The 13,636-nt window shown below is 44.7% G+C and overlaps 1 protein-coding gene across 6 annotated transcripts in view; it reads left to right on the top strand.

Moving 5' to 3' along the window:
- zhx3a (zinc fingers and homeoboxes 3a) overlaps positions 1 to 12,077 on the top strand; it is a 55,040-nt gene extending 42,963 nt beyond the window's left edge. For all 6 annotated transcript variants that reach the window (XM_079684362.1, XM_079684359.1, XM_079684360.1 and 3 more), the window contains 2 exons: positions 6,914 to 9,754; positions 10,549 to 12,077. In XM_079684362.1, the coding sequence (XP_079540488.1) occupies positions 7,104 to 9,754; positions 10,549 to 10,582 (2,685 nt within the window). In that variant the 5' untranslated portion in view covers positions 6,914 to 7,103 and the 3' untranslated portion in view covers positions 10,583 to 12,077. The remainder of the gene's footprint in view (positions 1 to 6,913; positions 9,755 to 10,548) is intronic.
- The last annotated feature ends 1,559 nt before the right edge of the window (positions 12,078 to 13,636 follow it).

Raw genomic sequence — 13,636 nt, 5'->3', positions numbered from 1 at the left:
CGAAGCCCAGACCGCTCAAAGCCTCACTAAAACAGCATGTTTGCACAGTTCCAAGCAAAAGAAACGCTTGAGCACCGTGAGGGGGGGGGGACCTTGGGGCTAGCGGGGAAAGAGCCCCTGCCACTTTCTCTGTCCCATGCAAGAAAGGTTTGGTCAGCAGGAGCTGGCATTTGCCAGTCTTTGGCAGTTATAGGAGGCTGTGATGTCAGCCATTTTAGGATGGACAGTACAATGTGCGGTGCGCCGCCATCTTTCTTCCTTTTCTCCTTAAGTTGCCAAATGAATGCCTGTAGTCTTGGCTACAGAACTGAAGAAGTTATTCATCAAAAGTGATTTAAACGGATGCATGACTCAGATTTTATTCTTTCGTTCTCTGCGAACCATGGTTTATTTGTCTGTCATTCATCTGGGCCACAGATAAAACAATGTAAGATTTCATCAGTTAGCGTTCGCCCTAACACAAAACAGGACTTGGCTAAAACAGAGGCCCATACAGCCGGAGTGAATGTAGTGAAAGCGCCTCCGTCTGCAGGCCTCTGCGCTGATTTACTGAGACAGAAACAGTGTGACCGGAGGTCATCTGTATGCCCGTGATATTTCTTTTATCAACCTCCGTCGAGAACACGAGAAAGGCGGAGCTGATTGAGAAAGAAGAAAAAGCCAAGTTGTTGTTGTTGCGGACCTCACCCAAAGTTATCCGAAAGAGAAACATGAATAGACTTCTGAGGGATGGCAGCATGTGGATTAAGTTTGTCCTGCACCGGATGCAGTCCAGGGAATTCACTGTGTGTGTGTGTGTGTGTGTGTGTGTGTGTGTGTGTGTGTGTGTGTGTGTGTGTGTGTGTGTGTGTGTGTGTGTGTGTGTGTGTGTGTGTGTGTGTGTGTGTGTGTGTGTGTGTGTGTGTGTGTGTGTGTGTGTGTGTGTGTGTGTGTGTGTGTGTGTGTGTGTGTGTGTGTGTGTGTGTGTGTGTGTGTGTGTGTGTGTGTGTGTGTGTGTGTGTGTGTCTTTTGAGGTCGTGGGTGTGGGCGAGTGATTTGGTTGTGTGTGTGTGTGGCGTGGTGGGCAAGGGGAAGAGAGGGGTTGCCATGGCAATGTTAACACATGAGTGGCACCACCGACCGGTCTCCCAGTGGACGGGGCAGCAGTCATGGAGGTAAGGGGGGAATGTGTGTGTGTGTGTGTGTGTGTGTGTGTGTGTGTGTGTGTGTGTGTGTGTGTGTGTGTGTGTGTGTGTGTGTGTGTGTGTGTGTGTGTGTGTGTGTGTGTGTGTGTGTGTGTGTGTGTGTGTGTGTGTGTGTGTGTGTGTGTGTGTGTGTGTGTGTGTGTGTGTGTGTGTGTGTGTGTGAGGCTGACAACACCTGCATCTCAGGCATTCAGACACTAATAAGCACACAAACACACCCATGGAGAAATAAAAAAGAGTCCGCGGGGGAGACGGAGGAAACACACTGAAGTAACGGCGTGTGTTCAGCTGGACATTGAAGACGCCGGTGTGTGTGTGTGTGTGTGTGTGTGTGTGTGTGTGTGTGTGTGTGTGTGTGTGTGTGTGTGTGTGTGTGTGTGTGTGTGTGTGTGTGTGTGTGTGTGTGTGTGTGTGTGTGTGTGTGTGTGTGTGTGTGTGTGTGTGTGTGTGTGTGTGTGTGTGTGTGTGTGTGTGTGTGTGTGTGTGTGAGCCTTGTGCTAAGGAGGCTGATGAGTCTGAATTGTTTTTCAGCACACGTAACACTAGAGCCTGACACTCATTTATTCTGGCAAGCGTACAGTGCCATTCACACACAGAGATGTCCCCGTAATTGAAACCTGTCCATCTTTACTGTCAATAAAATAAAATAAAAGCTCACACTACTCCACTGTGTCGGCGAGATGGACACAGGAGACACCCAGGAAAAAACAGAACAATCACAATTCTTACAGTCACACTGGATCATGTTTTCCCTTATAAACGAGGCGCCATTGTTCCCAATCTCTTCTCTGAGGAGGACAGTAATTGCTCTCTGTCTCTGGCTTATATTTGGGTGTCCAGCTGATCCACCCACATGACGTTAATCTATTTAATGGACATTTGCTAGAACATTTCCCTGCTAAACAGATTATTTTTGATCATTCAAATGTATCCATCAGGAGTTCCCCCCTCCGTGCCCAAACCCATTGGCAGGTCATTTTTTGGCAGATATTTTTGGAAACTCAAGACAGTGGCAGATCACTGTCAAAACAAATTACACGCAAAACTAATCCTACGATTTTATGCCGCTTTTTTTTTTCTTAGCTATTCTGCGACATCAAGAGACTCCTTGCCAGTTATTCATTTCAAAGAGGAAGATTTTCAGCACGGTGCAGGTGCTAAATGTTGCGGAGGTGAGGAGGGAGTGTGTGTGTGTGTGTGTGTGTGTGTGTGTGTGTGTGTGTGTGTGTGTGTGTGTGTGTGTGTGTGTGTGTGTGTGTGTGTGTGTGTGTGTGTGTGTGTGTGTGTGTGTGTGTGTGTGTGTGTGTGTGTGTGTGTGTGTGTGTGTGTGTGTGTGTGTGTGTGTGTGTGTGTGTGTGTGTGTGCCTACGAGGTGTCAGCGGGGAGGAATATTGAAACAGCAGAGCCTGTCATCACCATCAGTCATCCTCTCACTTCACTCCCAAATGTATGAGTTTTGTCTTCCTTTGTCCTTCTTCCTCCTCCAGCCTCCGCATTCTCATTCATGTGACAGGTGGCACAACAAAACACCAATCTCTGTTTGTTAACGTCAACTGTAGGTGACCCAACAATCTGGGAGTGTCTGAATCAGTGGGCTGTTTTGAATTAAATTGTAATGTTTAGCATACCACTTTGCCGCCTCGCCTCCCTTCCCGCTGGCAGCAGCTCTCCGCACATTGAGCGTGTTTCTCCCGTTGTAATATTGTAATTACTGCAGCAGTTTATGAGGTGATGAAAGGGAATACACGCTGCTTTCTTTCAATTGGTTTTTCGCTGAGACGGGTACTCAGCGTACTCATCTGTTTGCCATGTAAAAGTATAAAGAATATAATTAAATATTAATGAGATGTAAATATAATATTGTTATGGAAATGACGAGTGTAGGAGCGCATAAGGGAGGCCCCTCCTGTAAATCTTAAAGCTGCTATTAAATGAGGCGGAGCGTATAAATCCCATCAGAATTTAAAACCTAGCCTAATCCCATTTGTTTTGAAACGCTTGTTTTTGAAAAGTTGAATGGCGGAGACGTGGCGAACAAGGACCCTCCACTAAGCGTGGGTGTTCGAGAAAGCACGTCTGAGAGATCTGCCACGTTCTCCCCCTCCTCGCCTCCAATACGACTCCCCCGGTCTGCGGAGATTAAAACAGTACGACTCCCTCCCCCCCTGAAAAGAGTTTCCTCCCCCTGTGCCGTGGATCCAGTGCCAGTGCGAGGACACACGACACACGGGGGACAGCGATCATACCTCGAAACACAAGGCCCGGCTTTTCAGAGACAGCATTCACTTCTCCCCGTCTGGGAAGCCCTTGTCTTCTGTCTGATCGCACGTCTCGCTCGCCAGATAAAGCAGCCCCTTCTTTTCATAGGTGACCTGATTCTTTACGTAACATTTCTCAACTCTTGGCTTGTCCCAGGGTTTCTCATACCGGCATCCACTCTGCTGGGTTAGAGGGCTTCTAAACCCTTTCACCGCTTCGTTATCACTACATGTTCTGCAACTTACGGCGTGCTGTGTGTGGCACAAAGAAAACTCAACACTGACCTGTTCCATAGCATAGTGGCATTTGAGATTTGCACGTCTCGCTCACCACACAAAGCAGCCCGTTCTCTTCATAGGTGACTTGATTCTTTACGTAACCTTTATCAACTTATGGCTCGTCCTGGGTTTTATTTGGCATCCCCTCTTCTGGGCTTCTACACCATTTCACCGCTTAGTTACCATGCGGGGGTAGGAGAAGTACTCAGATCTTGTACTTATGTAAAAGTAGAGTGTATGAATACTCTGTTACAAGTGAAAGTCATGCATTCAAAATGTTACTTAAGTAAAAGTACAAAAGTATTGGCATCAAAATATACAGAAAGTACCCAAAGTAAAAGTACTCATTATGCAGATGGGCCCATTTCAGAATAATATATATTATATGTTTTGATTATAATTATTGAGTGTTATCAAAGCTGGTAACCATGGAGCTCACTGTACCTGCTTTGTAAGCTGTACGGTAGCTTGTGAGGTATAATTATTCATCCTAATCTGCCAAGTAACTAAAGGTACTAAATAAAAGTACATGATTTACCTCTGTAGAGAGGTAGAAGCACAAAGTAGCAAAAATGGAAATACTTAAGTAAAGTACCTCAAAGTAAAATACTTGAGTAAATGTACTTACTTACTTTCCACCGCCCTTTGTGGGACTAACACAATGAATCACTGATCTGTTCCATAGCATAGTGACATCTCTCACACAGATGTTCAGATGCGCCTGACTGCTTCCCTCGGCTGTGTGAAAGCTGGCTCCTAAATCCCTCGTTCAGTGGAAAAAAACTCAATGAAAGCCGTGTCCTCAACAGGGGTTAATCGAGGGAGCCGTCAGAGGATATCATGACCTCTCTGGCGACAAAACATACAGCACTCGCACGTGTCTGGATGCAGTGAACCGGGATTACTGCATAAGATGCTGGTGACCTAGTTTTTTGTTGTTTGTTTGTTTGTTTTGTTATTTTTCCCGTCAGCCAGTCAGTATAAATAAATCAAAAAGGTAGGTAGGTATGAGGACGTGAGCCTGTCTGGGATCGGCGTGTACCGACGGGCAGTCATTTGAGGGTTTTAATTCTGGAACAGGTTCATCTTTTATTTACCATCCAGCCGGCCGCGGTGAACACGCACGTGGATGCAGTGACGAAAGTCTGTGAAAGTGCGTTCCACTGGGTTCAAAGGCAGCATGACAAAAGAAAAATGTGAGTTGGAAAAAAGTATGGGATATGGTTTTCATTGTAAGCGACAGAATGCAACGAAAGATGTCAAGGTTTGCTTTTGGGATGATGTTCGCTGATGCTTTTTATTTCCAGAATGATAGACTTTGCAGGAGAGGTTAAAGCCTGGGAGATATGGATAGATGATGATAGGGGGAGACTAGTTTTCTGTCGCACATCAATGCTTCTCCAGCTTCAGAAAAGAAGAAGAGAGTTGCATTGTGGGTGTCAGAGGTTCATGCGGAGGGCAGAGGGTGCAGAGCGCCCCTTTGATATTCTCTCTCATCGTTTCTATGTTTCCTACTTTCCAGTGATTAAAACGACTATAAAAAAAGCAGCCGTATCGCTAATGAAACACTTGGCTGTAATCTTCGCATTGTCTCGTCCTAGAAACTTTATTGAATATTTGTGGCTCTGTGAGAGAACAGAGGCCTGTTTTTCACGAGTAGAAAGGACAGCCTGCAGAGACAATCCGTATCCATCCTCATGACTGCAGTGTTATAGGAAGTGAAAGCCTGTCGATGTGGTTTGCTAATGGATTTGTGCACCCAGGGATCTGTGTATTGTGTTCGTATGCATGCGGGCGACGCCATGCTGTGTGTTGAACACGTGTAAGATGAAATGGGCTGATCCTGCAGCTGGTGAAAAAGCTTCAGATGTTTTTAGCTTCTCAGATCCTATGAAAACTGTTGTTAGCTGACTGCTGGGACACACACACTCTGTTACACACACACACACTAGTCACCTGATTTCCCCTCTTGACACAACATTATGCTGGGAAGGATCACTGTAACATCCGATGTAAAACATATGGCTGCCATCCAAACGTGGCAGTTAAACGCTCACACTCCATTGCAGTCATTTAACCTTCACATGTCTTCTTTATAACATAAAACCAAAGACTGCACAACTCAGAGCATGACACTTTTTTATATATTATTTAAGTCCCGATTTCTTTCCACGAAAAAGAAATGCTTACCCAAATATCTTTTTGTAGACAAACAGATACCTGTATGCATATCTTTGCATATTTTCGGTTGATGCAGACAATGTGAGGCAGCTGGTGAGGTTAAATACAGCCGGATTTATCAATTTGGAGTGAAGTGCCTCCCACTCAGTAGGTACGAAATCCCCCAAGGTATTCTGCGGATGATATTTATATACTGATATTAACTCTTTCCAGGAGGCGGGCAGGTGGCATCTGGCGACAATAATCCACAAACACTGATAGAAACATCACGTTTATAAATATGATATTAACTTTAGCTTTGGTCTTGGTGCCAACCGACATTTTTATTACATGTTTTTGTTAATATCATGAGGCTGCTCTAAAATTAATTCTGTGGTTTGGTGCCAAGGCTAATAAGGAGAGCCAAACCTACGGCAGCCGTGAATTAGACTGCCGTTTCTGTCTCTGTCGATTTACATGCTGTTTTTTCTGAATTCATAAAAAATGACAGCTAGACAGGAGTCTTTAAATCCACAATAATTACTAGAACCTTGACAGGTTGAGTTGATTGACTGAGTTTAGTGCCCTGGATTATTGTTTTGTAGATTTACTTGATATATTTAATATGTCCAATATTAATATGAAGGGTGTACACACTTTGCCAATTTAAAAATAAAAAAATGTGTCTAGAGAACAAAATCCACTTTCATAATTATAGGCATAATGTAAAAGTTTTTTTTCCAAATACAAGCCCTAGACTCTTTTCATGTTCTGCTATAATTGCTTATAAATACCACCTACACGTATCACACAGTGTGGGGGTTTTATCTTTCATCACCCTGCTTACTTAAATACATCATGCATGAATTTAATATTGCAATTCTCTTAAAGCAGAATTATAAACTGCCTTCCATATAAAACAGTTTTGTATCTGTAATTGTGTTGATGCTCTGGTGCCATATTCTGCTTTTTCATACCAGATTAAAGATAAAAGAGTCACATGTCTCTTTTTTTGTCCTCTTTCCCCCACAGGTTCCCTTGGAGCTGTTAAACTTGTCCATGTGACAGGAGTCCTGCAGAGGGCATGAAGCAACACTGTGATATCATAGTGGCTGGTCCATGACACTAAACTCCATTAAACCCTCTCCACTCTCCACCCGCCCTCTGTTCTCATCACACCGGACAAGCAATCACTCACTCTCCATCAACACAGAGCTGCACCATGGCCAGCAAGAGGAAATCCACGGTACCATGCATGATACCATCCAAATCCAAACATGTGCGTGAGGAAATCATACTGGGCTCGCTACCAGAACTGTTACCAACCATCCCAGAAGACAGCATACTCAGCATCTCTGGAGAAAAGTCTGGCCATTTCTCTCACAGCTCCTCCAAATCCGACAGTGGCAGTGAGATGCAGAAAGGAGGCGCATACAGCTGTCCAAAGTGCCGTTTCGAGTCCAGAGATCTAAACTACTTTTTGGATCACATGCACAACTGCCACTTAGACTTCAGGGCTCAGCCCACTTTCTACTGCCTGAACTGTGAGGTGTCGGTCGTCCGCTTTGAGGCTCTGGCGCTCCATAATGCTACCGCCCACCCTAAGATAATGGAGGGCTTGGTCACTGCCTCCCTGACTGTCAACAAGAGGGATGGAGTAACCACAGTGGAGCAGAGCCTCTTCACCGAGAGCGGAGAGGACTACAGAGAATGCTCAATCTCCCTCACGAAAACACCTATCGCAAAGATGATGAAAAGCAAGGGGGAGCACAAAAAGATTGTGGTTTCTCACACCGTGGAGGTACGCAAGATAGACACTGGAAAGGATGTAGACCCCAGCATGATGACAAATGTGCCTGAACTCCAAAACGGGGCTCTCAGTCTTTCTGCCGCCCCAGCTATGCCGAGGACAACTGTCGCTCACGTCACGAGGACGACAGTGCCCAACCAAGTCTTTCACCAGCACACTCCCTCCCTCTACTCCTCCCCCTCTGATTCCAATAGAGACCTTCCAAAGGTGATGATCCCCCTCAGCAGTATCCCCACCTACGATGCCGCCATGGACACCAGCAGCTTTCTCAAGACATCCTTTGGCAAATTCCCCTACCCGACCAAAGCCGAGCTCTGCTACCTGACGGTGGTCTCAGAGTTCCCAGAGGAGCAGATCAAACTGTGGTTTACCGCCCAAAGGCTGAAGCAGGGCATCAGCTGGTCTCCGGAAGAGATCGACGAGGCCAGGAGGAAGATGTTCAACACGGTGTTCCAGGGTGGAGCGCCGCAGAAGCAACCCGCAGTACAACGGCACGTCAATCACATTGTAAGCCACCACACTGTCCACGCAGGCTCAAAAGGACCAAACTTTCAGATGGCCAAAGTTCCCTTTGGTGGTTTGAAGAGGCCTGTCGGAGCCACACAAACAAGCATGTCAACCAACCCCAATGTCACCAGGGTCTCATACTCTACTCCAATTCTGCCCCCAAGGTTCCCATCTGTTGTCAGAACAACGCAGGTACTGACCAAGAGTATTCAACCCACTGTGGAGCCACACAAGAGCAATGGCCTGAGCTTGGATATAGCTGGAAGCGGCGTTTGTGTGAGTAGCACCAGCAGCAGCCGGAGCAGCAGTAGCAACAGTAGCTGCAGTAGCAGCAGCAGCATCAGCAGCTATTCCAGCAGTAGTAATGGGGTTGAAACTCACAACAGGAAACCGGTGCAAAACAGCAGCCCAAATAACATCTTCGCCACTGGCTCTACCAACATTAGCAATAATGATGAGCACTGTGTTGCCAACTCCAACAGGAAAGCAAACGTCCAAAGCAGTTCGCCAATTAGATTGGGAGGTTCAAACGGCCCCAAGAGTCAAATGATCATCGACAGCACCAGCAAATTCACCATCACCTGTAACAATCACAACAACGGCATCATCAGTCCACAAGAGCAGGGCAACGCCGCTGAACCGAACGACGATCGCATCATCAACAAGACCAACAACAGCAGTATTATCAATGAACACCCCAGTACTCCCTGTAACGACAGTGTCCCTGACCTGAACCATGCCAGCAAATCCCCAACTGAGAGCACCAGCACTTGTGTCATTGAGAAATCCTCTGTTTTAGACGAGGGTAAATGCAACAAGGACGTTCCCATAAGAGGCATGTCGATCCTACAGCAACTAATCAACGACGAGAACCCGTATGTTGGAGACAGAAGCGGCCCGGAGCTGAAGATCAATCCCATCAAGATCAACCTTAAGAGGCTGAAGATTAACGAACCAGATACTACGGCTGAGATTGCACATCGGGATCATAAGTCCGAGGTAGCCGAGGTGCCGTCTTTCTCACCGCCCTGGGCCAACAAGACCCCCCAGCAGCTGCAGATCCTCCGCCAGGTGTTCTCCACCACGCGCTGGCCCAGCAGTCAGCAGTACGAGGAGCTGAGCGGCCAGACGGGCCTTCCCAAGTCGGAGGTGGTGCGCTGGTTCAGCGACAGCCGCTACAGCCACAAGAACGGGCAGCCGAAGTGGCTCGAGACCTTCCAACGACCACCGCCAGTGACAGAGGAAGTGAGGAGCCACCGAGAAGCGGATGGCGAGTCGCAGAAGGACGCTCCGGCGGCCAAAAAGAAACTTGTTGAGCTCGCCGTGAACAAGCACCTTGAAGGAGAGGCAGGAATGAACGCGCGGGTTGTGTGGCAGGATTCGTTCTCCCCGCTGCTGGGTCTGATGGGGTCCGAGGGGAGCGTGGATCGAGGCCGAGCTGAGGAGGCAGCGCAGCCCCTAGTGCTGCAGGACCCCTGGGCCCAGAGGACCGAGGACCACCAGCAGCCGGAGGCCACGCAGGCACTCATCGAACAGAGTGACGCCAATCAGGCCAGGTACGTCCGTCATCAGTGACTCAGTAGATGTTCTGTAGTATTGTACTTTCAATTTCGAGATGTAATCAACACTTAAATAAGACTTGTGTTACACTTGGAGTAAAATCAACAAACTACCCTGCAGTGTACAATAGTATTCAAATTAGCAGCTCCTTCACCAGCTTAGATAAACATATTATTGCATCAATAATTATAATCAAAACATAAATATATATTATATGAAATGGTTATATCTGCATAATGATTACTTTTGGTACCTAATACTAATACTTTTACTTAGGTGCTTTTACTTGTAACAGAGTATTCCTGCTCTTTGGTGGATTTGCTTTTACTTAAGTACAAGATCTGAGTACTTCTTCCAACTCTAGTAAGATTCTCGTTCATAGCGCCTTCTGATAATTTACAGTCGTAGTGCCATTTATCAATCAAGGGAAACAAAAAGAATGTAAGCCAGTTGCCGTGATGAAAGCCTGACAGCTTGTTGTTTGTAGTGGTGGTTCGGTGATGTACAGTAAAAAGGAGAAGAAGTGTACAGGTACTCACGCTGAGCTGCTTCTTCAGGCAATCAAAGGTCCGTGTTTAAGACGCTATTTTTAGATAAGTAGGAGTCTGGCCTGCTGAATTATAGATCGAGAGCGCATGCTAATATATGTGAATAAATCATGACAATTGTCTTTGATGGGATGGATTTCCAAGAGGCGATTTAACCCGTACGGCTTAAATCAAGCATTCTTAAACAGGAAGTGTACAATCACGACCTCACGATTTGTTGCCTGTTTGTGTGTTTCCGACAGGGATCGCCTGAGGATGGAGCTGCTGGAGGTGTGATGGAGCCGGAGGAACGAGAGGTTTTTAAAGACTCGCTCCCCTGGACGAGGTCTAAACAAGAGTGTTCATAATGACAGCAGATGTGATTGTAGCTGGACCGATGGACTCTGACTGTAACTGTGAATACCCCCCAACCCTCCTCTTCCTCCTCCTCTTCCTCCGCCTCCTCCTCCTCCTCCTCTTCCATCTGCCATCACTTCCTGCCATCGTCAAAAGAAAGAACTTCTCACCTTTGAGTCCTGTGATGTTTAAGCCTTTCATGCTTCTTTGTGGTTGTGTGGGGAGGGTGCACAATGAGGTCAGTACGAGGGATCAAAGAAAAGAACGAGAAAAGACGCACACTGACTGGAAAACTGACTTGAATGAGCGAAGATAGGATAGGGCCGCGAGATATTGTGTTTGGGTGAGAGGGAGAAATATATATATATATGATTGAAACTGCACTAAAGAGGGTTTGTACTGACTGGACAAACAAAAAGACGTGTCAAGGAAATGTTATTGTTGGCTTTGTGATATTTTTTACTTTTTTAGCAACCAGTACTTCAGCACTGCCTTGAATTTGACTTTTTCCGTTATTTGGTTTTTCAATTCTATTTACTCTTCTATAGTCACTGTAAGTCCAGATGCAATCAAACATGGTTTATTTAGATCTGTATAAATGTTAGTGATCACTTTGCAGAACAGCTACACGCAAAAGACTATATACAATGCACTAATGAAGACGGCAATGCTAAAAATCCCACTGCCCCACAGCAAAGGTATTGAGCGCTCGCTGGAGATCAATACACTACACTGCCCTGTAAACTGAACAGAGAGAAGCCTGCCACGCTAACGTTGCCTTACTCAGCTCTGTCCATGTGTTTATATGCCCTGTCTGTCCATAAACTTGCTTTCCAGCTATCGTGCTGTCCTGAAAACAGAAAAAAAAGGAAAAAGACAAAAAAATATACCAGTGCATCAATGGTCACTGTTTGTCTATATCTGTGAAAAGAATCTTGTGCTGCTTTCTGTACACTTGGAGATGTTTAACTTTAACCTGTAATTGTATCAAATATTATTACTGGCGAAATGTTGTTTAAAGCGAAATTATCAATTTGATCCCTAGACACTGACAGAGTGAGATATTGTGCTAGCTAGAGAGCCAAATGAGGATTGCTCTCCTCTGAATTTTCTTGTGTTCATATAAACATACAGTCACTACATGAATCCTATGAAGCTGCATCTTTGTCAAGCTGCTAATAGCTAAGAACGGTGCTATACCATCCAAAGTGAAATTGGAGGTCAATCTCCTACCAGCAGTGTATGCACTTGTGTCGAATGTTACAAATTTATTTTGGTTTGAGATACATGGAATCTGGACTTACGGTGTTATGATCATTTAAAAAAAAAAAAAAAAAAAAAAACTTTTATGAAATAGTCTGATCATAAAGCACTGTTGTATCATCCTTTCTACACTTCTGAATCTTTACAGAATAAACTGAATACTCACCAAGCAGTCACGCCTCATTATTTTTGTTTCAGCACCTTGCACCAGGAGTGAATATGAATGATGTCGTGCATGGATAGCAATCGAATTATTCAGTGATGATTGAGAAAGTAGCAGGTAATCCACTGGAGGAATGCACACAGCCTCCCCTGCTGGAGAGCAGCTGGCAGTACAGTTAGTGCCAGGAGCTGAGATACAGGGAAATATTTAAACAGACTGAAAGACCCTTTATTTATCATCTGCGAGGTGTATCATTAGGCATAAGGCCTTATGTATGAATGCAGATGGTGTCTTATTTAATAAAGTGGGCAAATAATATGCCTCAAGCCTGACAGATGTTACCAGACTTGTTATCACAGGAATAAGTACAGAGACATTTTTTAAATACCTACATCCATCCATAAGGAGAAGTTCAATCATTAGGATTGGATATCATTTATTCTTGGTACTGTTCTTTTGTCTTTAAATGCTGAAAAACCCACCTCACAGGCTCATCATCTCAGTCCTCTATGCATGTTTTTTAGTCCTATCATGCTAATGATTGGGGTATAATTTCTAGGTTCATATTTGCAGTATGTGACTATGTTCAAAAAGCTCTTTATTTGTACCTCATTCTGCCTGTGCTGAAAGCAGCGTCTTTCACCCTCTGTCTGAAACCAGAGCTCATTGGTCACAAACTCAGAGATGTCCCACCCCTTAGCTAATCACATTTATGGCACTGTTGCAGAGGACAAACAGTCCAATGGAGGAACTTCAGACAGGTAATGGGAGAGAAACTCTCTCTGGAGGAATCAAGGATTGTAATCTTTGCAGAACATGCAAACAATTAATCTTAACACACTACATGAAGGGATAATCCCAAAAGCATAAAAGGCCTCTTTAAACGGGGGCTTTGGGCATCTCGTATCTCTTCAATAGGTCAACAAGACTCAACGGTGCAATGTGAACTTTTAACCACTCTGGCAAATATTTACCAATATCACAGAGATGGTATTGGGGTCAATCTGACCTGGCAGTGAAAGTGGAGGCTAAAAGAGGTCAGAAATGTACACGCACACCAGTGACAGTGGAGGCTAGAAGGGGACACACTAACCCACTCGAACACACACACGTTCTTAATTGCTGTAACAATAAAATACTTTCAATACAAATACAAATGACTCATTTGGCTTGACTGTAAGTGAATGGGTCAATTTGACCCTGAACAGAAGAGGTTTCTCGTCTCTATCAACATCAACCAATTGAAAGTAATTAAAAAAAAATGTAATGCAAAACTAATGTATTTTATATCAAGGTTTTTCCAATGTAAAAAAGAAAATAGAAACATGTGTTTGAATGTATATGTTTTGTGAAAAAACGTATTCTAATGGAACCATGATCTTTGAGATAACACAATTGCACTAAATATTGATTTCATTGATAGTAATAAAAGGTACAAACTATGTACAAAACAAAAAATCTGGATTTTGGGGCTTCTGACCATTTTTGGATAATTAAACATGCACTAGGTCAAATTGACCCACGATGGTTATTGCTGTTAAAAAAAAAAAAACTAATATAACAAGAGG

The sequence above is a fragment of the Notothenia rossii genome (assembly GCF_949606895.1).
Source record: "Notothenia rossii genome assembly, chromosome: 5".
Lineage (NCBI taxonomy): Eukaryota > Metazoa > Chordata > Actinopteri > Perciformes > Nototheniidae > Notothenia > Notothenia rossii.
Note: the sequence above shows the minus strand (reverse complement) of the source record. Positions and strands in the feature narration are given on the sequence as shown.